Here is a 25,729-nt window from a genome sequence, read left to right on the forward strand (position 1 = left end):
TTCTGTCAACATTTTGGTGAGTCTGTCTAGAAGTTTCTGCTGCTACATCTTTTGATCTAAAAAGATGCTACTTTTCTCTCTAGCCCTTGCCTCACTATCACCTTCAGAGCATCACAGATCTAAGAGGGCTGCTACTGCTGTCAAATCAGGGAAACCATGTCTTCAGTGGAAGCTCTTTCCTTCATCATTGCCTCTTTTAAATGGGTGATTCTTCTCAGAGAAATTTTCTGTGAAATATATTCTGTATTTCTGAACTTAATTTCCTGGTTCCAATAGAGAAGAACATTCAAAGGTTAAGTTTAAATCATGAGAGAGTGTTCATAAGCTTCTCATTGAAATATATGTTTAATTGACCTGCTGGATCAGAATTTACTGGGGTAGTTGATGTTGTTTGGATTTTGCATTATGTGAGCAAATCATCTCAAACTTCAAAAATGAAGTTTCTTAACATGACCAAGTCCCAGTTAACTGTGCAGTTGTGCTCACATTGCTGATTCTAATTGTATTACCTGCACAGTTACGCAGTCTTCTCCAATCATCAAACAAAATTTTCCAGATTGTTCTTCTTTGATATTCCTGAGACAGGTAGAATGTGAAAGCCTGGAGAAGTTATTGATTTCTCACTTGTTCATCTGGTTCTGTACACCCCCAGACCTTCCCTGAACCTTTGAGAACGATGACAGCAATATATCCTTTGGCAAGGAGCTGCAGGACCTCCTGAATCAGCTGCATAAAACACTGTAACCTGGGTAGTGGTTTATCCTATCTGTCACCTATGGGCCTGGAAGACATGAGGTCCTTGGCTGGGAGAGGAGATAAAGAAATACATTATTTAAAACTTGAATGCTATCCCTGCCAAATGAATGTTGCTTTTTTTCTTTTAGTGGCAGGAATCAAAGAGCAGTGCATGCATATTTTAGACACCGGGGACTGAAACTGGCATCCTCAGGAATGTATCTCCTCCTGCTGCCTCAGGGAAAAATATAGTAATTTAGGCAGATCTGATTCAAAATGAAACTAGGGTGAAAACTGGAGGCTAGGTGAAAAATGGAGGGAGCTAAAAATTTCAAATGTGTAGTTATTTTAACACTGACCCATTTTCTTCTGTTTCAAATCATCTTAAGCAGAGAAGAAGAAAATAATGAAATTAAAATAGAGTTGTTAATGACTTACAGACTTGGGTTTTGGAGGCCCAGGCATCATTTGCAGCTCTGCCACTGACTGGGTATATAATTACAATTCTTAATGCTTCTGTTTTCAGCCTGTGAAATGAAGTCTGTAAAACTGACCTGTCTGCTAAGCTTTTTAGGATGTACAGAAGAAAAACTCCCAATCAAATGTGCTTAATACAAGAAATATTTCTTACTATGTAAAAGTGTGATCTGAAAATATGTTCCCATGAATATTTTTGGATCAAAATGTTATGGAAAAAACGTGATATTTTTTAAAATATTTTCAAATTCCCTATAGGTGAAGAAAATTTAGGAATTGTAATATTTTAAAACATCATTCATTTTAGAGCAGATATTATCCTATTAAAGGTTGTCTTAGCTTGGTAATCAGCATCTTGTTCACAGGGACATCGGTTTCCTGGAAGAAAACAAATGCTTCTTCCCTTTGCCTTCCCCAATATTCATATGTGGAGCAGACTCATTTGGACTGTCCAACTGTTTATTTGTACAAATGTCTTCTCAGATATGTCCTGCTGTGGAGGTTGTCCACTCAACTGTAGTATAACGAGTCTGCATAGAGATACTTAATTGAAAGTCAGAAATCTATAGGTTCTAAAAAATCCCATGGTTCTAAATCCTTAACAAGATTCCTAAGCTTGTGCTCCTGGAGGGAATTTCAACTTGGTGAAAAAAAAAAAGGCAATGAAAAGTTCTGTATTGCTGAATTTTTACATAGAACTGAACTACTCATTAAAGATTTATGAATGAGATTTTTGTTTTGCTTAAAAGCAACCAAATAACCCTCTAAAATTATCTACCTGAGCTCCCCACCAATATAATTTATCTCAGTGTATTCTTGTTTGTTACCCTTCATCTAGCCTTACCAATATTTTTGTTCAAGGTTTAAATGAAAAGTTGCCTTTCCAAAACAAAACATGGGCTAGTTTAGTTTTGATAGTATCAAAACCCACTTTTAAAATAAAAATATCCCTTATGTTTTCTTTCTTCTGCCAATGCTGACACAATTTGAAAGTAATTTGCTTCCCCCAGAGTTCCATTCTTCATCCACAATCTTTTATCTGCTCTGCTACATGCTGACAATTTTATAAGCTGTGTCCATAAAGTGAGAAGGTCAAAGTACACCACTGCTTTCTAAGTGGCTTCTCTGCTGGGTGCCCAGCTAAAACCTGTCCATTCCAGAGGCTGCTGAGAGTGTGAAAATGTAATCCTATGAATGCTCAAATAGCTGAAAGCACCTAAGCAAGAAGGTGAGTGGTTTTATTTTGTGCCGTGGCACTCTACTGTCTCACTTTTTAAGATGGTCTCAGGAAAAGAAATTGAAGCTGCAACTCTAATGAAAATGGACTGTGTACTTGGAGGTGTGTGAGATTTTTGGCTGCCTGATGTAAGAGCAGCCCTTGCAAGCCCTTCTGTTGTGCTGCCACCTCGTGACGCTCAGGGAGGATGGTGCCAACACAAAAGATGCTCGGAATTAAGACTGCCCATGTTACTGCTGAGAACTACAAAGCAAGTAATGTTCTCTGGGGCTCAGATACAGGCTAAAAGACTGTAAGGTACAGTTTCCTATTGCAGATCTATATGGACAAAGTAGGCCTGTGGAAAGGGGAGGAGAGCCCTAAATATCTCTGGTGGGAATGCCTGTATTGGGGAAAGGCTTCCTGTCTGAATTTTTCATCTTTATTCTCATCTCATATGAGGAAAAAAAAAAAAAAGAAAAATAGAGAATAAAAGTTTATTGGAAATGAAAAAGGATAAGACATTAAATAGAAATAAAAATACCACCAGAGTCTGGCCTATCCCACTAAAGGTTTAGTCATACGCTCGTCATCTGTGTATTTCAGATGTCTTTTAAGATGGATCCTCCCTCTGAGCTATTCTTCCACTTGTTCCAAATAAAGTACAAGTCATGTGCCTGATTTTGACCTTTTTTTTTTTTTTTTTTTATAGTGAGCACAGGTTCTGGTACTAGTCTGTTGCTACACATTTGGATGAAGGGGGCAAACCTTTCAGGTTACATTCTGAATGCATACAGGTCCCAGACTTTGACAAGGTAGGTTTCTGCTTCCTTCAAGTCAGAGGCATCTGTATTGTGACTGATGTACTGAGATACAAAATAATTATTTAAGTTTCATCTTATGACTGCTGTCTCTTTCTTAGACAGCAACTCTTGTTACTGAATAAGCCTTTGTAGACCTCCATGTGAAGCCTGCCATTCACATTTCCCTACTTACATCCAGGCAGTTCTTGAAGGCAGTGATGCTAGATACCCTGTGTCTGAACTGGCATTCTAATGTGCAGCCTTGCAGAAGGAATTTGCTGGTTTGTCAGATCTGAGCCAATGCTCTGCAGTCCTGCAATGGCACAGCAGCAAAAAGGACTCCCATCTGACATGGAGCTGTTGCACTTCTCTCTTGTGGTGAGCCCCACTGTAAGGTAAGGACTGCATTCTTTTACCAGTTCCTCCTTTACCACACGTGGTAGATGCCTCTGCTGTGATCTGCTTTCAAGTTCTGCTGCATTCTTGGAGCTCCAAATGATCACACAGCCAATGACTAGTTCCTTTTTGCTCTAATTTTCCCCCTTAACAAAGTATTTTCTACTTATTCAGTGCTCAGGTTTAATTTCAGGACTAAAATTACCTCTCTGATGAGCAGCAACAATTTTGTATATCCTTATTGGTCCAGTTCCTGGCACAAAAGCAAACACTAATGTAGAATCTGGCTATAAGTTAAGTAGGGATTAAGGAGATTTTTTTCTTATTATCTACCAGCCTAGAACAGGGTCATTTGAACACCCTAAAAGCAACAGTCCCCAGGGAAGCTGCTCAGCTTCAAGAACTGTTTTTTTAAATCAGAACATACCAGAGAGTGAAACCACTGTTTTCATCCCTGTTCCTTTTGTCCAGAATTTTGTATGACATGGCAAACCAAATGCAACTGGAGTATTGGTTCTATAAATAAAGCATTGGAGAAAAGGGAAGATACGTGAGTCTAGTTCACAGAGCTAGAAGAATATCTACAGAAAAAACAAGCTTATCCATGAATAGGGTATGACAGCTTATTAAACCTGGCTTATTATGCATTTGCAGGTACCTAAGCAGTTATGACTGTGGGAAAGCAACCTTCCTAGATATGTGCAGAGTCTCTCTGGGAGCACAGCTTATTGAAGAACAAGGTCACAAGACCTGGAGTTTATCAGTAGACTTATGAACTGCAAAAAAACCAAAAAATCAAATCGACCAACCCAAAAAAAACCACAACAATGTAGCTGCCAGGACACATATCACAGCTGGAAAAATATCTGCTCTCACACTTGGGTTTGAGGGATATTGTTTAATTTTTTTAGCCTGAACTTCAGGCTCCCTATTTCCTCTAAGATGATGAGTGTTGCTGTAGGCTGTGCATGCTACACAACATCCTGGCAGAAAGCAAAGGGGGTATAAAACAGGAACTAGCACCCATTTCTGAAACTTAAGAAAGTGATGTTGTCTGCAGAGATTTTGATGATCCTTCTGCAGAGAAAATAAGAATAAATCTTCCAAGAAAAGCAGCTCTTGGTCAATATGAGTTTTGTAATTACATCTCGTGCTTTTGTCTGCAGCTGTCTGTGAGTTCTATTTCTGATATGCACTCCATGTTAAAGTCTAACTTGGAAAATAGTAAAAAAATAAAATCCTGCAGAACTTGTGTACCATGATCATTTAATTCAACAACTTTTGAGTTGATATGAAAGCAATGAATTCCTGTGAATCCTGTAGTGGAGAGCTAATCTGAGGTACAGGAGGGAGCATGCCGTTGGCTATGCCAATTATATTTTTTGCACCAGCCTTTCAACTTCTTCAGTCTCATTAGACTAACATGGGTTCTTGTGTGGAGATCATGTGTTCAGTCAAGTTGTCTTAAAATTTTACTGCACAACACTTTTCTTGTCAGTAGGTGACATTTAATCAAAATAGCAGCTTGCCAGAGGAACTTGCTTTTTGATACCTTTTTTCTTCTGGGGAAAAAATACTCTATTAAGTTCTGTTTGGATCTGAAAATCTCAAACAAAAACGTTTTCACTTTTGTTGCATACCCATTTTTTAATGAGGATTATTTTTTCTTGTGTTTTCAAAAGCTGATGTTATTTTGCTGACTCTGGAATAATTGAGATTTATTTATGCATGGAATTTTTTTAAAGTGTAGCTTAAAATTATTCTGTGTACTTCTTTAATTATATTATCTGGTGAGTCTCCCTGACTAATTTTAACAGAGGCAAAACAAATGACCAAAGGGTGAAGCTATCAAGCAGCTGACTTACGTGAGCTGCATAATGCTTTGTAGGAAACTACCTCCGTATTGCACAGATTTCAAAAGACTGAAAACCACTGTTGCAGCCCAACATTGTAAGCTGCAGGCCATTAGAAACACTTCTGTTGGTTCCTGTTTAAACAAAAACATTGCGAAAAACTCATTTTGATTTACAGACTTGTGTTGATGGAGGGAATTTGTTTCCAATGAAACATTTTGGAATAGCAAAATTCAAGTGACAAATTATCCTTACTATGTAGCACTGCTACTGCTGACCAAAGGTGGCAGGAGGCACAGAGGACCAGCTGCAGAACTCCTGACCTGGCTCAGGTGGAAACATGGGGTAAGGAAATGGATCACTTTCCTGAGACAAGTTTGGAGTTTGACTGCAGGAGCAAGGCTGCAAACTGCCCTGTCCTTTTAAACCCACAGTCATGGTGCCAGAGTATTGGGGGATTTCTGGGGCTCCCATACAGGCTGGGAGTGCTCAGGTGCAAGGGATGCTGGCAGGCAATGCTCTCCTCGTGGATACACTGAATGTATCTACAGCTAGCCCTCATGGTTTCCTCAGTCCATTTAATTTAGAGCTGAAGTGTAGTTACCTGTGCAGGCGCACAAACAGCTGAGTTACCTGGCGATCTGCAGTGTGGCCGTGCTCCGGCACCGCCGCCTTCTTCCCCTCAGGGGTGGCGGTGCCGCCCGAGGCCCTGGGCGGGACGGGCCGCGGCTCAGCCGGGGCCGCCTGGCAGCACCAGCAGCAGCATTTTGCCTTCCACCTCCCCAGGGCTTCGGCCTCCAGAGAAGAGCCAGCCCGAGAGGTGGGGTAGCCTCTGTACCCCTGCTGCCCCGTGCCTGCGCCTGACGGAGAGGAGCCGAGCTGCTCAGGCCCACAACCCTGCAGCTTCTTTGCAGGCGGCTGCTTCTGCTTCTTTGGGAGGATGTGCTGAAGGGGCTGAATGCCTCCTTCACTGCAAATTTCAAGGTTTGCTGAGAAAAATGAGTGAAAATGATGGTTAAGCAGATGGTTTAAATTTCTGCATCGCCTTTCTCTGCGGTTTCTCTGTCAGCTTCTGTTCTGCCACTGAAAAGAAGGGAGCAAAATGAAACACAGCCGCTTCCCTAAAGAAATGAATAATGATTCTAACACTTTTTAATCAACTTTCTTTTTATCAAGAAAAGATGATGGATTTTAGCAAGAAAGGCAAAGAGTGAGGAAAAAGCCTGCAGCTAATTCAACTTTTGGGCACTGAAATGTTGAAAAGAACACATGTTTATCTTGCTTTTTTTTCCCCCTCTAGATTGTAGGTTACAAATGTGCAGCACAAAAATTTATTGTCTCAGCAACTTCAGCTGACTTTTATTTTTTATGTCTATAAGGAGATAAACCTGGTGAAGGGAGAAATAAAGAATTTTCAGCAAAGCCCCATCCCATGTGGGTTTGCAGTTGGGCTGTACTATGAGGCCCTGAGGCAAAGGCCACTGCACAGCAGTAGCCAGAGGACTTGTCTGCTCTTGCTGTAGCCAGTCAGCCATTCAGTGAGCTGAAGCATACAGCAAGTTGTGTTTTTTGGGGAAACCTGCCTCAGGCTGAAGAAGTACTGTGATTCTTGGCATGCTCAACCACTAAGACCCATTGGTGTGGCTGGTATCATAGATGTAAAGGTGTGAATCTGGTTTTCTCTGCTTGTGTGTGGAGATTGGAGTGGCAAAGAAAAGAGAAGTTCAACAAGAAGCAACATGAGGGACAGTATTTGATGCTGTGAGACAGGTGGGCCTTGTAGTTATAGTTTTCTCTGGGTTCTTGCCTCAGAAAGCCAGCTGTAGGTCTGGCTCAGGCAGGACACCATCTCCACTGGGCTGTGGATGACCTACATATCAGTGCTGCCCTGCCAGATGGCAGCTCCCACTTGGTGTTGCTAGAGCTGGCTCCTGGGACCAGGAGATGTAGTCACCTTTCTAGATGTCTTAAACAAAATGAAGGTTCCTTTGAATTACGTGCCCTGACAGAGCTGTAAATGCATGTAGGAGACATGTCCTTTTCTTTTCTTTTTTTTTCCCTGAGATTATAGGGAAGAGAACAAAGAAGGATTTTTTTTCTTCCTGTTTTTGTAGGCGGAGGGACATTACAAAGGGGTTTTTAGTATAAACAACCCAGACTGACAAAGGGTGTTGTGGCAGTGTTTCTTACTATGTTAACTGTATAGTTGTCATTACTCCTTGAGTTATTTTTACTACATGTAATTCAGTTACATCTGTTTTGCTCCAGTGAAGCAGAGATTAAGTGGGTGGGTGTGTTGAAACTGGACTTTCAGACCCATCAACGGTTAGTGAAGTATGAAAAAGAGAAATGGTGCTTCCTCTGCTGTGACTTTCCTAAATATTGTCTGTCTGCTTGAGTCTGACCATCTGATGAGGAGCTACTACTGGATTTGGAAAATCCCTGGGAAATAAACCTCTCTGATCAAGCAGCATGGTGGGGATGCTGTAGATGATCTTCTGTGCTTTTAAAGTGGCAGTAAAAACATGGAAGTGGCGCACATTTAGGCTTGTTTCTGAGTTAGGAAGTCTAAGCCAGTGATGTTCTCTCTGGATTGGTATTAATATTCTCTTTTGGATCTCTGTGCTCCTGTCATTCATCTCACCAGTGTGGGTTCAGCAGGATTGCAGCTGGGATGTGTATGGCCTACATCAGGAAAGTAGTGGATGTGTTGGCATGGAGTTTCACACTGTGTGAGTTTGCTCAGCCTGCCAGATCTGCCAGAGGCCCCACAGCCACACCAGTGCAGCACAGAGCTGTGAGTGGCTCTGGAGCTCACTGAAGCAGCCAAATGAAGCATTCGCTGAAGGTGCCCTCAGTGTGCATAGCTCAGTGTGACCTTGCATCTTCTTGGAAAACACTTTAAATTATAGTAAAAGTAAATTATGCTTGGTTTAGCTAATGATTTCCAAAACCTGGCCAATTTAGAGGCTACTGTATATATAGACTGGTGCAGAATCTGTTCTTGGGATCTAAGGTATATTTCTCTTTGCAGCAAAGCTACAGTCTGCTTAAATCCTGGTATAATGTGTAAAGGGATGAACTAAACCCATTATTTTGCTGCTGCCTGTATTCCAATACAAGACAGTACCTATAAGGGATGAGAACAGTCCTCTGGGATTGCTCTATGCCAGGAACACCACTGCATCAAGAGAGGTCCCTGTGGAGTGTAGGCAATTGCTATCCTGGCTTATGATTTACTGGGAATCTTCAGCCTGGATTAGCAGTACTTTGTGCAGCAAAGTTGCAACTTAGTTGGAAGAGAAAGTTGGTTAGTGAATGCTTTTTCAAGCATTTGAATAAGGTGCTGGTGGCTTTAACCACCTAGGGTAAAGTCTCCTCAGGTTTCAGCCACTCTAATGTCATAATTCCATTGGTTCTCAAGGTCACCATGAAATTGCTGGGGAGAAGCAGTGGGAAACACTTGAATTTCCTGTGTGAAAATAGTTAACTCTACCTCCCCTTACAAAAACATTATAAAGCCTTTCAGATGTGTTATTAGGGAGAACAAAAGAGCAACTAGACAACTGAGAAGTAATCTTCCCCCAAGCCCCTATCTAATCAAGATTCATTTATGTTGTCAGTGAGCTTATAGTGCTTGTTTGCCCCTTGATCTGAGTAGCTGCCGTGACCATTTCAGTAAAGAGGTCAGGGACACAGAATTCCCCTTGCCATTCAAATGTACTTATTTTAAGGGTGAGGCCTTTGAGGAAGGACTACAACATTTGCCTGACTTTGGCCATATTTGTTGCACAGAGAGCATGAGTTCTGGTGTTGTATTCCTGTAGTAGTTTTGTAAACCTTAAATTTAAAACCAAAATTAAACAAATCCTATTCCCCTTCCCCCTTGTGAATGTGGTACAGAGGGGGAAATACCTGGTTACTTTTGATGCAGGGTGAAGAATGCTGTGCCTTCCAAGTCTGTGTGTTAGCTGAGTTGTTCTAAATTGCTTTGGGAGCTTGATGGCTCCTCAGCTGTGGTTCATTTGCTTTTCACTTCTCCTTTCCTCAGGAAGTAAGTGAAGCAGCTAATCAGGTGATTCACAGTGGAAAGTTTAAAGAGCAGAGTGGGAGCTGCTGCAAATATCAACATGCCTGGTAGGACAGAAGCAGCAGCACTCGTTTCTCTGGATGTGGTTATTGACTGCAACAGGAGCTGCTAAATCTAGGAGCCCAGGTATGTCAAGAGATTTTCTGTGAAAGCAGACAGAACAGGCTGTTAAATGTTGGGGGCACCTGCAATATTGTTTGTGACTGGTATGTTATGATAGTATTGCTTTCAATTAGTGAAGGTTTCAAAGTTCACCCTAAACTTCAGTGAAAAGACAACTTTCCTTAGGAAGTAGTGGAATTCCTATTTTTAGCCTTTACAATTATTATAATAATATAACTGTCATAACTGTTCATTAAACAGTCATCTTGGCTGCCAATGAAAGGAGGGGAGCATAAAGAAGTATCACACTGGATTTTTGGGATGATCTGAGCTTTGTGTTTCCAGTAGTCCACAAAATGCTGAGATTTAATAGTCAAGAAAACTATATTAAGATAAAGAATATTTAAAGCAGGTAGTCCTAGAACTAGGACTTTGGATTTTGTCTAGTCTATCTCTTGCTATCTGAACATTTGGAGTAAATAAGGAGGCGAATTGTAGTCTTTATTTTGTGTTTATATACTTTTGGAGATTTGGGATTTCCCTGTACGCTCACCTAACATTTTTAAAAGACACTCACTGTAAGAAGTGGACCAATTTTTGCCTTAATTTTGGTATAAGATTCTCCTTTGGTCTTGGTGAAAATTGGGATTTTTTTTTACTTAATGGGATCCTTCAATGAACTGTTGAGGGGAGTAATCACAGATAAATATAATTAAAGTGTCATTAAAAAAATCACATTTGTTCAGCTAGTAAGCTGTTAGTAACAGTATTCTGCTGGTCCTTCTGCCAGTTTTGGTCAGGCCTTTCTTCCCTTCTGTCTTTTCAGTCTGGAAAGATGTAGCCACATTGCTATGTGATTTCACATAAGCTTTATTTAGAAAAAAAAAAAAAGAAAAATACATGATTAAGTTCCATTTTCTCTCTGTAACCTGACACTGTGTTCTGAATGATACTATGAGCTTTATTTGATTAATCTTCAGTTTTATATCTTTAAAAATATATATTATTTAGGGTTTACTTTTTGTATCATTGTGATACTTATCAAAAGTATCTTCTCAACCTTCATCAACAATCAAACAAAAAACTTATCAAAACTGAAATAAGCTATTAACTTACACTGAGGATCAAAACAAGCAGGGAAGTGTACAAGAGGCAACATATAAGACCTTTTCAAAATATCTAATTTATACTTAATACCAAAGGTATTAAGAGTTTCTGTGGAGCTGGGATGAACTCTTTCTCTACATGGGCTCATAGAGTGAACACTTTGAGAGGCTATCCCTGCTTGCTTTAAATGTGCCACCAACAATTTAATTATATATATATATTATTATATAAATTATAATATATATATTATTATTAATACTTCTTAGTCAAGTATAAAAGAGAAAATTGGTAAACACATTTGCAGGGCCATGCAGTGCAGCTCAGGGTTGAGTTGACTGATGAGTTGACTCATCAGTCACTGACCACCTTCTGAGGCCAGTGGAAGCACTTAATTTCAACTCTCCATGACTAAGTTTCACCGTTTGTAGAATGCCTCTGTAAAGCACTTTCGGGTTCTCTGTGCAGGAGACCACGGTGAACATTGGCACTGGAGTGTTAGAATTGATTAGGATTAGCAGAGTAGCTTCAAAAGTGAGAGATCTCCTTGAGGAAGAGAATGGCTTTTCTATTTGGGTTGCAAGTTGACCTTCACTGAAAACATAACTGCGATATGCTCACTGAAGCTGCTAGAACAGCACCCAGGCTCTCTCAACCAACACACTTACAGCTTCAGGATGACTCAAGTGGGTCAAAATCCCACACCAGAGTTAAGTATAACATATGACACATGTAACTCCCACACAGTCATGAGGAACAGAGTCTTCCTGTTTACTCTGCAGTCACCACATTTTATTCTCATAGGGCTTGTTGTCTTAATACAGATAATTAAGGAAAACAACAGCAGAAAAACACAAAATGTTGTGGAGCTAGGAAGTTCTAGACTGAATGTTCCTTGGAGACTGATCAAAATTACATAGGCCTTCATCTCCTAGCAAAGCACAGAGTATGGGCTGTGGCAAAATAAGTTAGCCCATGGTCTAGAGTGAAGGACCGGTTATGCCTTGAGAGGCTACCTAGAGCAGAGGCCAGTCAGTGTTAAAGGAATAAAGTAGGAATTTATTAAAATGGCCTTCAAAGGATACACCTTGGGCACTACAAGAGCCCGGCTGAGGCTCTACCCAAGATGGGTGACCCGTCACGCGTTTTCAAACTTTTATAAGTTTTAGTCCATTTCCATATTGGGGTTAATTGTCCAATTACAGCTTCAGGTTATAAATCCCATCTTCCCAGATTGCTCTCCCCAGTTTGCTGTTTATACATTTTAGGCCTGAAGCTGCAACAGTGCCCTTGGTTATCAGACTGGAAAATGATTGTTTAACTGTGCTGTGAAGAGAACTTGCTAACACTTTATATGAAGTTGAGAGTTATATACTAATGCAGTACAGAATCTGGAAAATATGAAAGCTGAAACTTAAGGCATCACCAGCATTTGCATCTAAGCATAGGTGTCTGGTATCTGCTGGGACCATCATCTTGCTGCAGGTGGTGCGGTGCACAGTCACAAGATAAATACCCTGCCCTCCATCTCTACAGTACAGAGGTACTGCAGGAGTGTGGAAATTAAACTGGTTCATCTGGCATGGAGTGGGCAGAATGCAAGCAGTAAGCTAGCTATGTAACTGATGGATGACAAAGGGAGAGCACCCCAAATGCAGTTTTAGTGTTGGCTCATAATTCTAAACAAGACTCATAGTACTGTATTTTTAAATATATTATAACATATGTATCTATTGGTAGTGTACATCTGACTCGTATTTTTAGTTACATTTGCTTTTTTTGGCATTTTTATTGAAATGGTGGAATGGCAGTCAAAGAGACATTGTAGAGAAAGAACCTTTTTTCCCAGAAATGAATGTAGATTGGTGTTTTTCTTTGAGAGGTAATGATTTGTTAAAGACTCTTTTGAGCTCTTAAAAAATTATATATTTGATAAGTAAAGTGAGCTACATTTATCTTGGTGTCAACTCCCATCTACCTACCCACAATGTCATAATTTGTCCTGTCATAGTCTCAGAAACAGTCAGACAATGACCTAGACTCCAATAAGCATATGAATGACTTTGACTGGAGAAGCCTGATCTCCATTGGTGTTAGCGTTGTCATGATGTAGGCTTGGCAGAGCAGGGTGAGTTCACAGAAGCTGTGGCAAAGAAGTAGGGCTGAGCAACTCCCAGAACACTATGGATGAAAACGTGGCTATAAAGTAGATGAGAAGACTTGGAGTTGAGATAAGGATACCAGAAGGATTCCTCAATGTGTAGTGCAAGATAGACCTATTTTAATTTTGAGGGGAATGAGAAGCACCATGCTCCTTCATTGTGGCATATCTGCTTCAGTTTACAGGATCATCAAAACAAGCAGTGTTGTTGTGAAAATACATGTTGTACAGAGCTGTGCATCTGCCACAAAGAGATGGCTGAATGTTGCTGCCTCTTTGGGCCAGAACAGCTTTGGGAGGAAACTGTGGCTTTTCCACACAGCTCCTATTCCAGATGGGCTTCAGCCCCACTCTAGGTGGGGAATGTATCAGTGATGTGTGGCTAGATTTAGCATCCATACTCAAAGAAGTGTGTAACCTGGCTCTTGGTTAGTGCTCTTCTGTTGCAGATCTGCTGATAGTAATAGTTATAACTTGTTTTAGAGTTGTGATGACTGAGGTGTAAGGGAGAGGATCTGATTCAGTGGCAAAGCTGGAATCCAGATTTGCTGTGTGATTTACTGGTTTGCTCTAGCAAAGCCCAGATGAGTTGTGTAGCACATGCATATGTCTCATGCAAGAGAGCTTGCCTGTGCAATTGCAGCGTAGTAGTGTTCTTGTCCAGGAGCAGGATGCTTTGCCATTATAATTGGAAAAGAGTCAGTGACTGAGAGTGTTTCTATATTTATGACCTCTTACTCCAACAGTTAAAACTGTCAGTGTCTAATTTCTTGGGAGAGTTGCCTGGTAAGAGATGTAAATGACACAGTGTATTTATCTGGTCTCATCTCAGCATGGATGAAGCAGCTGAACCCATATGGCAGCTTGAGGATTCACCTGACAATGCAGGACAGCAGGAGCAGAGCCCTGATGATGGAGACACAGCAGAAGTGCTGGAGCAGCCTGCACACAGCAAGGACAAACCACCCCAGAGCCATACCCTCCTGTGGGAGACTCTAGGCAAACAGTTAGTAGAGTATGAACAAGTGGCTCCATTTCTCATCCCAGAGGATCAACAAAGAAGGCTGCTGGAATTTCTTCCCCGCTTCTTAAAGGTTTGTTCTCTTTATTGCCTTTGGTGCAGATGCTAATTTGAGTTTCTTTTCCTCTATCCATTATGGTTGCCAAAACAGCCAATGTAGTTAATTGAAGCAGGATCCTTTAGGTGATAAATTCTTTTACTCCATTGGGAGCCTGGAGAAGCCGTTCCTTGTCTTCCTTCCATCTACCTTACCTGCTAGGTTGGCATGAAAAAGTACATGGGGGAGTGCTGCTCCACTTTCCTGAGAGACTAAATTCTATTCTTGGTATCAAGGAGTGAGACAGGCAGCTTACAAAGTGAGTACCCTGTGAAGAGGTCACTTCATGTCTGCCTTATCTATTTTATTACTTAGTGGGGGTGGAGCACAGTTTCAGTCTGGGAAAATGTGGTTGTGGCATGCAGCCGGTTAGGCGAAATGAAGGTGTACAGCCCACAGATGGAATTTTGGGGTTAATGATAATGCTGATGTCTAATTTTAGTGCTTGAGAGAGGAGCTGGGTGAGGGATGAGGAAACCGTGGAGTGTGAAGAGAAAGGGCATATCATGGTTGAGGGACACAGCTGAGAACTAGAACATTTTAGTTAGCAGGCTACCCTACAGCTGCCATCACCCAATGATTTCTGAAATGAACATACTGTAAGGTGAAACTAGAAGAGCTCTGTGATGAATGGGAGCCTTATGGGTTGGTTTTCTTTGCTAGAGTCTGTGGAAAATACAGGAGACTTCTTGAGTGGACCATACAGAGACAGAACGGCAGAGCATATGCTGAGTGAAGCAGAAAGCCTGGTTTATTTTTAAAAGCACTGTGGCTATGTAAAAGTACAGAATTGTTTTTCTCTTGGATTACCTTAGGTATTTATGGATATTGAATCTGCATCTTTACACTCTGTGTCTTTCAGAAAAAGAATAAAAACATCTCTTTGGTGAAACCATATTTTAATGATGGCGTATTTCAGGTGTCTGTACGTGTGAGTTCTCACTGCTCTTGAGTGGTGGAACTCAGATCTGTCTGTTCCTTACAGACTGAGTTGGATTTCTAAAGTAGAAGTCAGTGTGTAGGTAAGGAAAAAAAGAAATTAATGCATGGTCACTGTTTATATTGAGGCACCATGGGGCATAAAAGGGGATACCATGCATCTTGAACTGACTGTGGCTAGGAAAATCACTGTGCTCAGGGCTGTGACATCTTTGGTGTCCATGACAGTAATGCAGTATTGACTTCCAGATAGTCATTAACATTCCACTTAGGTGGATGGAAAATGAACCTTTGATGCTGTAAGTCCTTGTGCACTGTGAAATCATTGTAGATACTGGTGTCAGTGAACAGCACTGAAACTGGTGTTTGGGCTGTGGGTAGAATCTGGACATGTCCATGGTGAAGAGTTTGTGGTGTTTGTGAAAAGCTTGCCCTGATCCAAGGTGGTGCAGACAAAATGGGTGGAAGAGTCTGAAAAGACAGTGAGTCCATAGCCTGGAGCCTCAGAATTGGGCTTCTCATTAAAGCTAAATGATTATATAGATATTTTATGCTAATAACAAAGCTTTCACTTTTCACCACTTCCTCTGAACTTCTGGATTTGTTTGCATAGAAGAGTGTCCCTCCCAAACCAAAGGCTATATTTGAACAGAACTGTTGCTCTCTGTATGATCCTGTCACTAAAAACAAATCTCTTTTGCAAATGGCACTACATGTGCTGTGAGCTCAGTACTGCCTTATCAGGTCACCATATTACTGGCTTCACAAAGGGGTAGCATTCCTTTCTCAGCCTCCAAAGAATGCACATCACAGTCAGATCAGGGCTGATAATCTGACAGTTTTCCATAGAGGAGCACCTCCTTTTTCCATGGATCTGCTTTTAAAATGGCATGCTGAAAATTTCACTGTTGGTTTTTCTTTCTGAGACAGCACTGCAAGAAGTTACAACCTTTTTGTTTGGAGTGAGAGCCATCTAGTTTGTTATTGGTTTTTTTCTTTTTTCTCCTAGAGCTGTTTTCAGATCTCTTGTCTTCTTTCCTGACATGGTTTAACCTCAGCCAGCAGCCAAGTACCACATAGGGACTCATCCCCCAGCAGAGAAATTGTGGAGAAAATTTGAAGTGTAAAAGAGACCACCATCACTACAAATATCCCCCACTTCTTTCCTCCTTGTTCCCCCACTTTATGTGCTGAGCATGATGCCATTGGGTCTGGAATATCCCCTTGGTCACTTGGGGTCACCTGTCCTGGCTGTGTCTCCCCCCAGCCTCCTCACCAGTGTGGCAGCACGAAAAGGCCTTGGCTCTGTGTGAGTCCTGCTCAGCAATGACAACATCTCTGTATTATCAGCCCTGTGTGCAGCACAAATCCAAAACACAGCCCCATACCAGCCACTGTGAAGAAAATTTATTCCACCCCAGACCAAACCAGTAGACTTCCTCTTGAGGTCCATGGAAAACATATATCCTTAATGATTCTAGGGTATTAATTCATCCCAATGAACAGGCCTTGCTATAGAAGATAATCTCTCTAAACTGCTTCCTTCTGTTTTTGTAAGCAATGTATTGCAGGCTTTATGTGAAATTCTTCTATTGAGGTTTTTCTACCTCAAATTTACAATTAAATTAAAACTCTAAGATTTCAAAGTTTCTGTGTTCTATTAGAGCTTTAGCTTTTGAATACCATGTAGTCAGCATGAAATAAACAAGTTGTGGTGAGATGAGATTCAATACATCTTTAGATTTACTGATTCTTAACTAAGATTGAAAAGAATGAGCGCCTTTAGTGTAGTGATAAGTTTTCGGAATGAAATTTTCACAGAACTGAGAAAGTTGTTACTGAACAAGGATGATAAAAATTATAAAATCCAGAAGTCTTAGGAATTAAAAATTGGACAGCAAAGCAGTAAATTCTCACATGTCACAATAAATAAACAAATTTTAGTACCAGTACTTTAGGGTCAAAGAACAGTTGTTCCCAGGAGGCAAGGTAAGTATTGCTGGGGGACCAGCCATGTTGTATGTATGCATTTCCATCATGAGTTTCCTTTCTGTAGGGATGAACTTCACAAGCCTTAGGGTTGTAGAAAATGATTTCCTGAATTTCAGTAATGCTTGCAAAAAGGGGCTTTTAAATTCTCAAAGGAAACCTTGCTCCTGAATATATTCATAATGGAGAAGTGATTTTTTCATTAGCTTAACACTTAATTTTGTGCCCTAGCTGTAAGATTCTTCCTCTCCATTTTTCTTAGATAGTGTAGCTTTGCACTGCTTTGGAGGAATTTAGGTCCAGAAATGTGGCTTCTAGAGCATTTTGGCTTTGCACCATTGATTTAAGAGTACAGTGTGGGGGATCATGCCCTTCCACACATGGCTTTTACTCTCTGCACATACCAGCCTTCTGCTGGCTTGGGGAAATGCATTTCAATTTGAGTTGAACATTTTGTGAAGTTCTTACGGAAACTACCTCATTTCCCACTGCTGAACAATGGACTCTGAGTCTTCTCCCTCCTTGGAAGATTTTTCTCTTGCTTTTACTTTCCGTTTTGGATCATGAAGATGCCAGTGCATCTCTGCCTTTTTGTTTTAGAGTGCTTTAGCTCTTACTCAGCTGGCTGGAGAGAGGGGTCACCAAGCCGGAGACTCCTGGGGTGTGGGGGCTCGTTACTCACTGATACTCCTTGACGTAGAAGGAAAAGGTGTGGGAGGGAAATGTCAGCCATCTGCTTGTGATTCAGGCCTGGACTGGGAGTAATTTTAATGTGCCTTCTGTATCTTCCCTCTTGGTGCCTCAGAAAGTATCAGAACGTTCTATCACATGGCTGGCTTTTGATCTAGCATCTCTCCGTGAACTATGGGATAGGAATGGCAGATGGTAACAGCAGACACAGGGAACTTGTGGCAGAATCTTATATATGTAGAAACAGGTTTAAAAGGAAGAAAGAAGATCAGATTACCATATTGTTTGAGTTTTCCCTAAAGGCAGACGTCCTACAGTGGAGTCAGGTTGATACGTTTGTAGATACAGATATTCTGTATGCTCAGACATGAGTATGAAATTAATTAGGTCTGTTCCTAAGGACAGTGTATTATAAAGATTGTTGTCTGACCCTCAGGAAGAGCACTGACAAAATCAAATCAGAATGTTAGGGGCCTGCTTTGTAGGGAGATGGACTAGTAGCATTGCTATGAACATTTGATTACTACTCTCTGTTGTGTATGACCTGAGCTTCAGAAATCTATCCTGCTCATTCTGTTAGGAGAAGAGTGAATATAGCAAGGCCTTTCTGAAGTGTTAAGAGGATGGATGTTCCTGTTTGAGGAAGAGGGGCAGAAATCTCTCACTGCTTTCTTCTGAAAAAGGGCATAGCTTAATGGCAAACACTGTGTATTTTTAAGTGACTGTAAGTTTCTCGTCATTGTGTTTGCCCAGCTTGTTTCTGTACTTTACAGATCTTCCCTCCCGTATCAGAGGTGGAGGAATTGGTGGATCTTGCTTCTGCAATTGAGTGTCTCTGAAAGTAACTTATGGTCAAAATCTGAAAAAAAACCCAGATTGCTTTTAACATTATTGACTGGTGAAAATTAACAATAGGCACACTGTGCAATTGCATTTCACTGTTGTAGTACAGAAAGATGGGGTTGGGTGCATTTTGCTTATTGACTGCAGTAAAATGAAGTAAAAAGGAGGTGCGTGCCTGATTGCTGAAAGATGGCTGACACTTTGTCCACAAGCTGCCATCTGTGATGAAAGAAAAAAAATTGAAAGCAATGGTAGGGAAGGAAATAATATTTGTGGAGGATCTTCATTTATGAAGAGTTGCACTGATTTCTTGGCAGAAAGTATTATGGGATGTCTGATCCAATTTTTCTTAGTAAGACATATGTCATTTTTCTTCCTTTAATCATTGAGGCTTATAGCATTATTTTTCAGTTTCTAAAAGGAGGAGATTTTTGTAAAGAAAATTTTTCAAGGTTGCTGAGGACAGAGTTATCTCACACTTTGGTCTTTAGAGGTGAATGCTGAACTGTTATTAATACATAAATGTGTGTATCATCAGATGTTTTCTATAAAAGAATTGGCACTTGATTCTTAGAGGCTGGTTGGGTGCAATAGTAATAGTCTGCTGGAATATATTCTTTATTGATCTTTGAGTTTTTTTCCCCCAAAGGCAGGGTTAAGAAAAAATTTAGGAGGGGTTTTTTTGTCAGACTCAGGAAATCAACAAGTCTTACTGTTGTTTATCTACTAAGTTTTGTACTTAATTGCTTGTCCATTCTTGAACAAGTGAATTATAAACTCATTTATAAATTGTTTATAAACTTGTGTTGCTTAAGTGTGTTCGTCATATTTTGAAAGGGACTAGAATAATTTTTGATATAAATAATTAGTGACACAGGGTATGACCAACATTTAATTTGTTTGGGTTGTATTCCATGTAAAAAATACTGTAAAAGCTCTCTAGTAGGTGCATTACATGATTCAAAAGGTAGTTGCAGTTTGACTTCTGTATCTGTAGTGTCATACTTCTGCCTGTCTGGGAAATACTGCTTAATGAACTATACAGACTAGGGAGGGAATTTTATAGGGGAATGTTAGCTTTATGTTTCTTTTTTTATATTTATTAGTTCTTGTCAATCTACCAAAGACATGATGTGTCAGAGACTTAACAGTTACACTTGCATTTCAGGCCTGCGAACAGTCTGCTGGAGCAATCGTATTACCCAACATTCAGCTGTTAGCCAGTGAGGTTTCCAAGTTTCTGACTAAAGAAATTAAGAGGAACCTCAATGGCAAACCTGCAGGTAATGATCCCATAGCATATCCATTGGATTCAGTTATTCTGGAAATCTGTGTCTTTGAGTTGTACTCTGTGCTGGAAATGAAGGGGGAACAGGAAAACGCTGTGTAGCAAGCCAGACATTTTAGTGGGTGTGAGCTAGCACTGATTTGAGGTGATTGCACTGAAGATTTGGCCTCGTATGTCATGCTGATCTTCAGTTTGGAACTTTTGTTGCTGAAAGTGTGTAATGTATAACGCATGTAAGAGTTAAAGTGTAGGTTATACATTATTTTGAGGCATTTTCTTAAATGAGAAAAACATTTCCAGCTACATATGGCTTTCCTGGTGGCTGTTGTACATTCTCTGTGCTGTCAGCTGCCAGGCTTCATGAACTGAGCTGGTATTCTTGGTGAAATTTGTCAGTTTGAAACATGTAGTTTACATGTTGATGCTTGATGCTGAATCAAAATAATTTTATGTTTTTCAGCTTACTTTAGTGTACTTCTGCTACTGTAATTTTGTTAAGTTTGTCAAATCTGTTAAGAAAGCATAAATGCAGCATTTTAATCTTTCACTAAGGAATTAAAGATTAATGTTTTTGTGATAACAGAAGAAGCTCGTCTGGCTTTGGAGCAATTCCTGCAACAGAAAGGGGAAGCAGGAGATGGCCATTTGCTCCTGAAATCTGTGTATCTGCTCTCACAGACTGACTTGGTAAGAGAAAGTACTGTGAAGCATGTTCTCCTTTTTATTTCAGAGAAACTGCGTAGGCATCCCAACAGTGGAAGACCCAAATCTCAGTACATGCATTATCCCTAATATTTTGAGCTTCAGCATGCTCAAGGTATACAGTTGAAGGACACACCACCTTGTAGGCCAGGATTTTCTAAAAGAGAAAGCATTTTGTGCTTTCAGCTACATTTGTAGTTTTCATTATCAGACAGCTGTTTTTCCTAGTGTTTCTCTGCTCCCCCCCTCCCCACATTGTGCATCTTGTGGTGTGTTCTTTATCAATATAGCTTACATATCAAAAAGGTGAATAATAAGAATCTGTCTGGAAATAGAGTGGTTTACTTTTCAGTCCTGATAGCCTCCCATTTTGAAGTGTTTCAAAAACTCAACTTGTACAGCCATCCCAAATGCAGACTGGCATCAGGAGTACAGCCTGCTGATGGGCATCTGTGGTGTGTTTATCCGTGACATTTAGTTAAACAGTTTGTCTTATTCTTTCTTGTTCAAAGACAAAAAATAAAATCTTACAGCCAGTTTATAGTGGATATATTCTGTGTCATAAGGAGCTTTATAAAATTGTATATATAGCTAGTCACAACATGAAATTTCTGATGACACTTGTGTTTTTCACAGATTTAAGACATTGCCATTTTTCATAGCACACATACTCTCAAAACTCCATATTACAAAGCTCATTCTTCTGTCAGTTTGCTGCTGATTTTTGTTATGATTACTGTGTGCCAGGAACACACACTGGGACTTCTCTGGAAGTTCTACGCAGCCATAGTGAAGATGGGAATAAGCTAAGTGTTGAGAAAGACTGTGAAGAAACTGTTACTTGCATTTATAAAATCTGTAATTAGAAGTGTGTGCAGTTATTCAGTATGTTAAAAAAGTAAAGGTATTATAGGTAAACTGCTGCTATGCTGAGTCAAGGAGGGAATAGAGAATTCATGCTTTCAGCATACCATCCTGGAAAGACTATGTCTGTCCCTGGCCTTACTATTGGCTCAGCTGCTAGTTAGTTTGCAGGCTGTGTGCTTCACTGACTGCAGGTCTCCATATGCAGGACAGAGTATTTCTTCCAGAGCTGTAGTTCAGCTGGGGTGAGAAGTCCTAGGAACAGCTACAGCAACACACAGTGTATTGAATTCTGCCAGGTGGATCTTTACTGCTATGCTATGTGACTGCCAGTCTTGTATGCCCTAGAGCACTCATGAAGGTAAAATGCTTAAGGAGGTCTTTCATCAGCCATGTCTATTCTCAGTGAGTAGAAACACAAGGAAACTGTGGTCAGCTTCTGGAGGGACTGATCTTATTTTTCCTGTTTAGAGGACTATGTGGAACATTATTGGATCTGGACTTCCAGCTGCTCTGATGCAGTGCCTGTACCTTTTCTTTACTATCCCTCTGAAGAAAATCAGTGATGACAGAGAGACAAGTGAGGATGATACCCAAACTCAGGAAATGCTTGTTAAGGTGAGATGTGCATTTGGGGGTTCATTTGCCCTGGATACACAGATGTTCACTAAGGCTCATTCCTGTTCATTTGATTCAAACTGACAAAAGCCCTATGAGTTTGGACTGCATAACATTGGATAAGCATCAGAAGCTATAAAAAACACATAAACTATCTCTTATTTTTTTGCTAAACAAAACAACATGACTTTGAGTGTGAAGAATCCATTAAGAATATTGTAGTAGTAGTTTCACTTGTTCATTTCACTGCATCCTTTCTCCTGGCATTAGTATCAACTTAAAATCTCCTTCTCCAATGGATTTTTCTTCAGCTCCTGGGTATCTCTATAGGTGTTTGTTGTAGCTGATGTTTGTTTGCTTTTCAGATAATGCTTAACATGTACAAAGAGGAACAAGGAGTAGAGGAGCTTCTGGCAGCTGATAAGCTTCAGTCATTAATTATAGCAACTTCTTCTCTGTGGGACCAGTGCAGCCACTCATGGAAAGCACCTACAGGCCGTGTGCTAAGAACAATTTCCAAGGCTCAGACCAAAACCAGCATTGTGTGCCTACAAGGTTTGGTTTAGTAAATTGGCTTCTCCTTTCCTCATAGCTCCCCTGAGAACGAATTAACAAAAAGAGTCTCCCCAGGATAGATTGCATCATCTGTAATCTCTTTTACATCATTCAGTAGTCAACTGCAAAGCATGGGCTCTTGATTTAGTACAGAGGAGCTTTATTTAGCACTGATAGTCATCTGGAAACTGAAGGGTTTTTAACATTAAAAAAACCCCAAGTTACAGGCAAGAGCCAATCCCACTTAATTAGACTGACATAGGCAAGTGGAAGATATGTTATGTTTTTTCTTAAGTTGTATTACTGAGTCTGTGGGCCTGAGAATCATGAACTCTAAATGCAAGGCTAGGGGCACTGTCAGAGTAATGGTACCTTTTGGGACAACATCATGGTTAAGTCTCCATTTCTTTCTAGGCTTTATTAGTTCAAGTAATTATTATTTTTTTATTAAGAAGTGCAAAGGCCACAAGTCTCAATTTCTCAGAAGTGAAAAAATAGTTTTACAATGCACAAATTTCCATCAGTATTGTGTCCTGGAGTAAATGCATTATAGATATTTTTATATTTTAAAATAAAAATTTGTCTTCCTGAGTGAGATGGAAAGAACTATTTGGACATTTTGAAGCTGGCCTGGAAGGACTGACCATAAGATTAGACAAGAAAACTAGGATTAATTCCTCAAAGCAAAATGTGTGTACCCCATTACATATTCTTCATTATGAGAAGAATTAATCTGTGAACTCTGCACAGAATGTGTGATTGACTTAGTATGACACACTTAAATCTGTTAAGTCTCTGCTTACCTTGTCCTCAGACAGCTGGATTCAACATATATGAATTTTGGTGAGCTGGGGGGGTTGAAAGCTTATGCTCCTGAGTTTAAATCAGTTTCTGGTAGTAAAGCAAAGAAATGCATGTATATTTTAAAGCCAGCAATGTTCTTAATTTAGCTTCTGAAAGGAATATGATATTCATATATCCTCTTTTAGTTTCTTTTGAAAAGTTATCTTGCTCCTATTTTACTGGGAAATAACTTCAAATTTGTTTAATTTTTGTTAGTAACTTTAAACTTGTTTGGCTGTCACTTCTTAAATACCTGCTGTATTTGTTTTCCCCACAGCTGTTGACTGCATTAAAATAGCTGTACAGAACCTCTTTACACTGGCTGATACTCTACCTGCTTGTGATGTGTGTGAAGCTGCTAGTATTGTGCTGTGCTTTGTGAAAGATTCCTATCCTGTATCATCAGCTTTATTAACAGAGTTTGAAAATAATGATGGCTACCAACTCCTGCTTAAAATTTTACTCAGGTAAGAGATGTGTATAGTAGGCTTCTAGAGGATGGTAAAGCTTAATTTTCAGAATGCATAGTGATCTTTTAAAATATAAATCATATAGGTAACTCTGTGTGGATGCAAAGCATTGCTATATTAGGAAGGGAAGCAGTACGTAAGTGTTACTACTTAAACCATAACAGAAAGAGAAAAATATAGGGGAAGTTAGTTTGCAGGTGGCAAACTAGGACAAAATAGGGACTTTTTGAACACAAGAGAGAAGTTCTTCAACAATTAGTATTACAGAGAATGTAGGTCAGAGACATTTGTCTCAGTTGAGGTGAACTTTTAATCCAGGAAGGCAGTCAGCTAGGGAGGAAACACCATCTCCTTGCTGTGCAAAAACAAGCAGACAAAACCTACCCAAACTTAAATCTGAAATGTCTACATTCTTCAGAACTGAGATGAGCATAAACATATCAGGAAAAATCTCCACTAGTTATCCTAATCTGAAGTGCAAAGCAGAATCTCTTACTCTCCTTGTCAGCTTGTGTTGTCACACCAGGGTGAGTTTCTTTAACATCATTTGAAAAGAGCATTTCCAGGTGTTTTTGTTTCCATTCTGGATTTGCCTATTCTTGTACTCTTTCTCCAACACTTGTGAAAACTTTGGTCCCTGAACAGCAGCTGGGGTAGGGATGCTTTTTTGTAACTTGGATCTAGAGGATTGTAAACTGAATCACAAAGTCAGAGATATCTGAGTGACTATTCCTCCCCATGATTTTTGTATGCCACAAAATTATTAATTTATGATTGGAAAAAAAATTGTGTTTTTCTGGCAGTGGTTTCTTTAGTTACCAGAGACTGTCCAGATTTCCCTTGTAAATAAGCTGTGTTGAGATGCATATTTCTGATTAAATTCTAGCCATGTTAGGGCGGGAAACACAGAATCTTTTTCAGTTAGGGCTATGAATGTCTCCATCCTTTTCAACTGATGTAACTAGGCTGAAGAGACAGAAATAACAGATGCTGAGGGTTTCAGATTAGTCCTCATTCCCAGCATATGCTGGCGTAAAGGGTTAGATGGAGAGTTTTTTCCAGAATATTTTGTGTAAGCAGGTACCCTCTTCTCTGGTGTTTAGAACTTTTTCTTCAGGTAATAAGCATCTTGCTAATAGCATTCTTTGAAAGAGAGCATTTGCTTTCATTTTTGGTTGGTTGGTTTGTTTGGTTGGGATTTTTTTAATGTTTAGATGAAACCAGAACATATTGTTGCTTTCTTCTGAGATTTTTTAACCAAACAGTATCAGTCTATTTCTCTGCCACTACCCTATGCCCAGATGATGCAGTTTTCCTTCATAATTGACCCATCTGAGAATTACAGAATAAGATGATGTGATAAGCAGCTCTCTGTCCTTTCACAGACTGTCACTTCAGTCTATGAATGATGGCAAATCTGGAGTTACATTTCAAACTATTTCCTTACTTAGGAGAGATGTGCCATCTTCATGTCTGATTCACAAAGCTCAGGCAATATAATATTTTTCCCTTCCTCAGGGCTGAGATTTTTCCGTTATTTATCTCAGTTAGCAAGTCCCTTATCTTGCTAACATATGCCCACCTTGCTTTATGAAGGGTGTTTTAATTATTTGAATTCTCACAAAGTTTAAATTTTTATTCTCCAAATCAGACTTTTTTTGAGTTAGCTTTTTTTGGGCTAAGCTTGGCTTTCAACTGGACTACATTGAAACATTTCTCTTCCTTTTGTTCAGAAGACTCTTTAGTGTCACTTCAGTTTGTAGGTTTTGTTCTGATTCAGTGTGCCATTATGGCATTATTCTGTGTGGCTCCTATGTGCTCCATATCTGATAATAAGAGGTGTTTGTATAATTAAGCATGAGCATATGACTGT

General features: G+C 39.9%; 1 protein-coding gene across 1 annotated transcript in view; it reads left to right on the forward strand.

The window, feature by feature from the left end:
- The first annotated feature begins 412 nt into the window (after window positions 1–412).
- The window catches only part of WDFY4 (WDFY family member 4), a 129,951-nt gene continuing 104,634 nt past the window's right edge, over window positions 413–25,729 (forward strand). The window contains exons 1-10 of the mRNA XM_015633651.2: window positions 413–2,440; window positions 3,141–3,243; window positions 3,431–3,626; window positions 9,532–9,696; window positions 13,770–14,031; window positions 19,685–19,799; window positions 20,388–20,491; window positions 21,842–21,988; window positions 22,354–22,543; window positions 23,664–23,853. Coding sequence (XP_015489137.1) covers window positions 13,771–14,031; window positions 19,685–19,799; window positions 20,388–20,491; window positions 21,842–21,988; window positions 22,354–22,543; window positions 23,664–23,853 — 1,007 coding nt within the window. The 5' untranslated portion in view covers window positions 413–2,440; window positions 3,141–3,243; window positions 3,431–3,626; window positions 9,532–9,696; window position 13,770. The remainder of the gene's footprint in view (window positions 2,441–3,140; window positions 3,244–3,430; window positions 3,627–9,531; window positions 9,697–13,769; window positions 14,032–19,684; window positions 19,800–20,387; window positions 20,492–21,841; window positions 21,989–22,353; window positions 22,544–23,663; window positions 23,854–25,729) is intronic.

This window comes from Parus major, chromosome 6 (genome assembly GCF_001522545.3).
Source record: "Parus major isolate Abel chromosome 6, Parus_major1.1, whole genome shotgun sequence".
In the NCBI taxonomy this organism is placed as follows: domain Eukaryota; kingdom Metazoa; phylum Chordata; class Aves; order Passeriformes; family Paridae; genus Parus; species Parus major.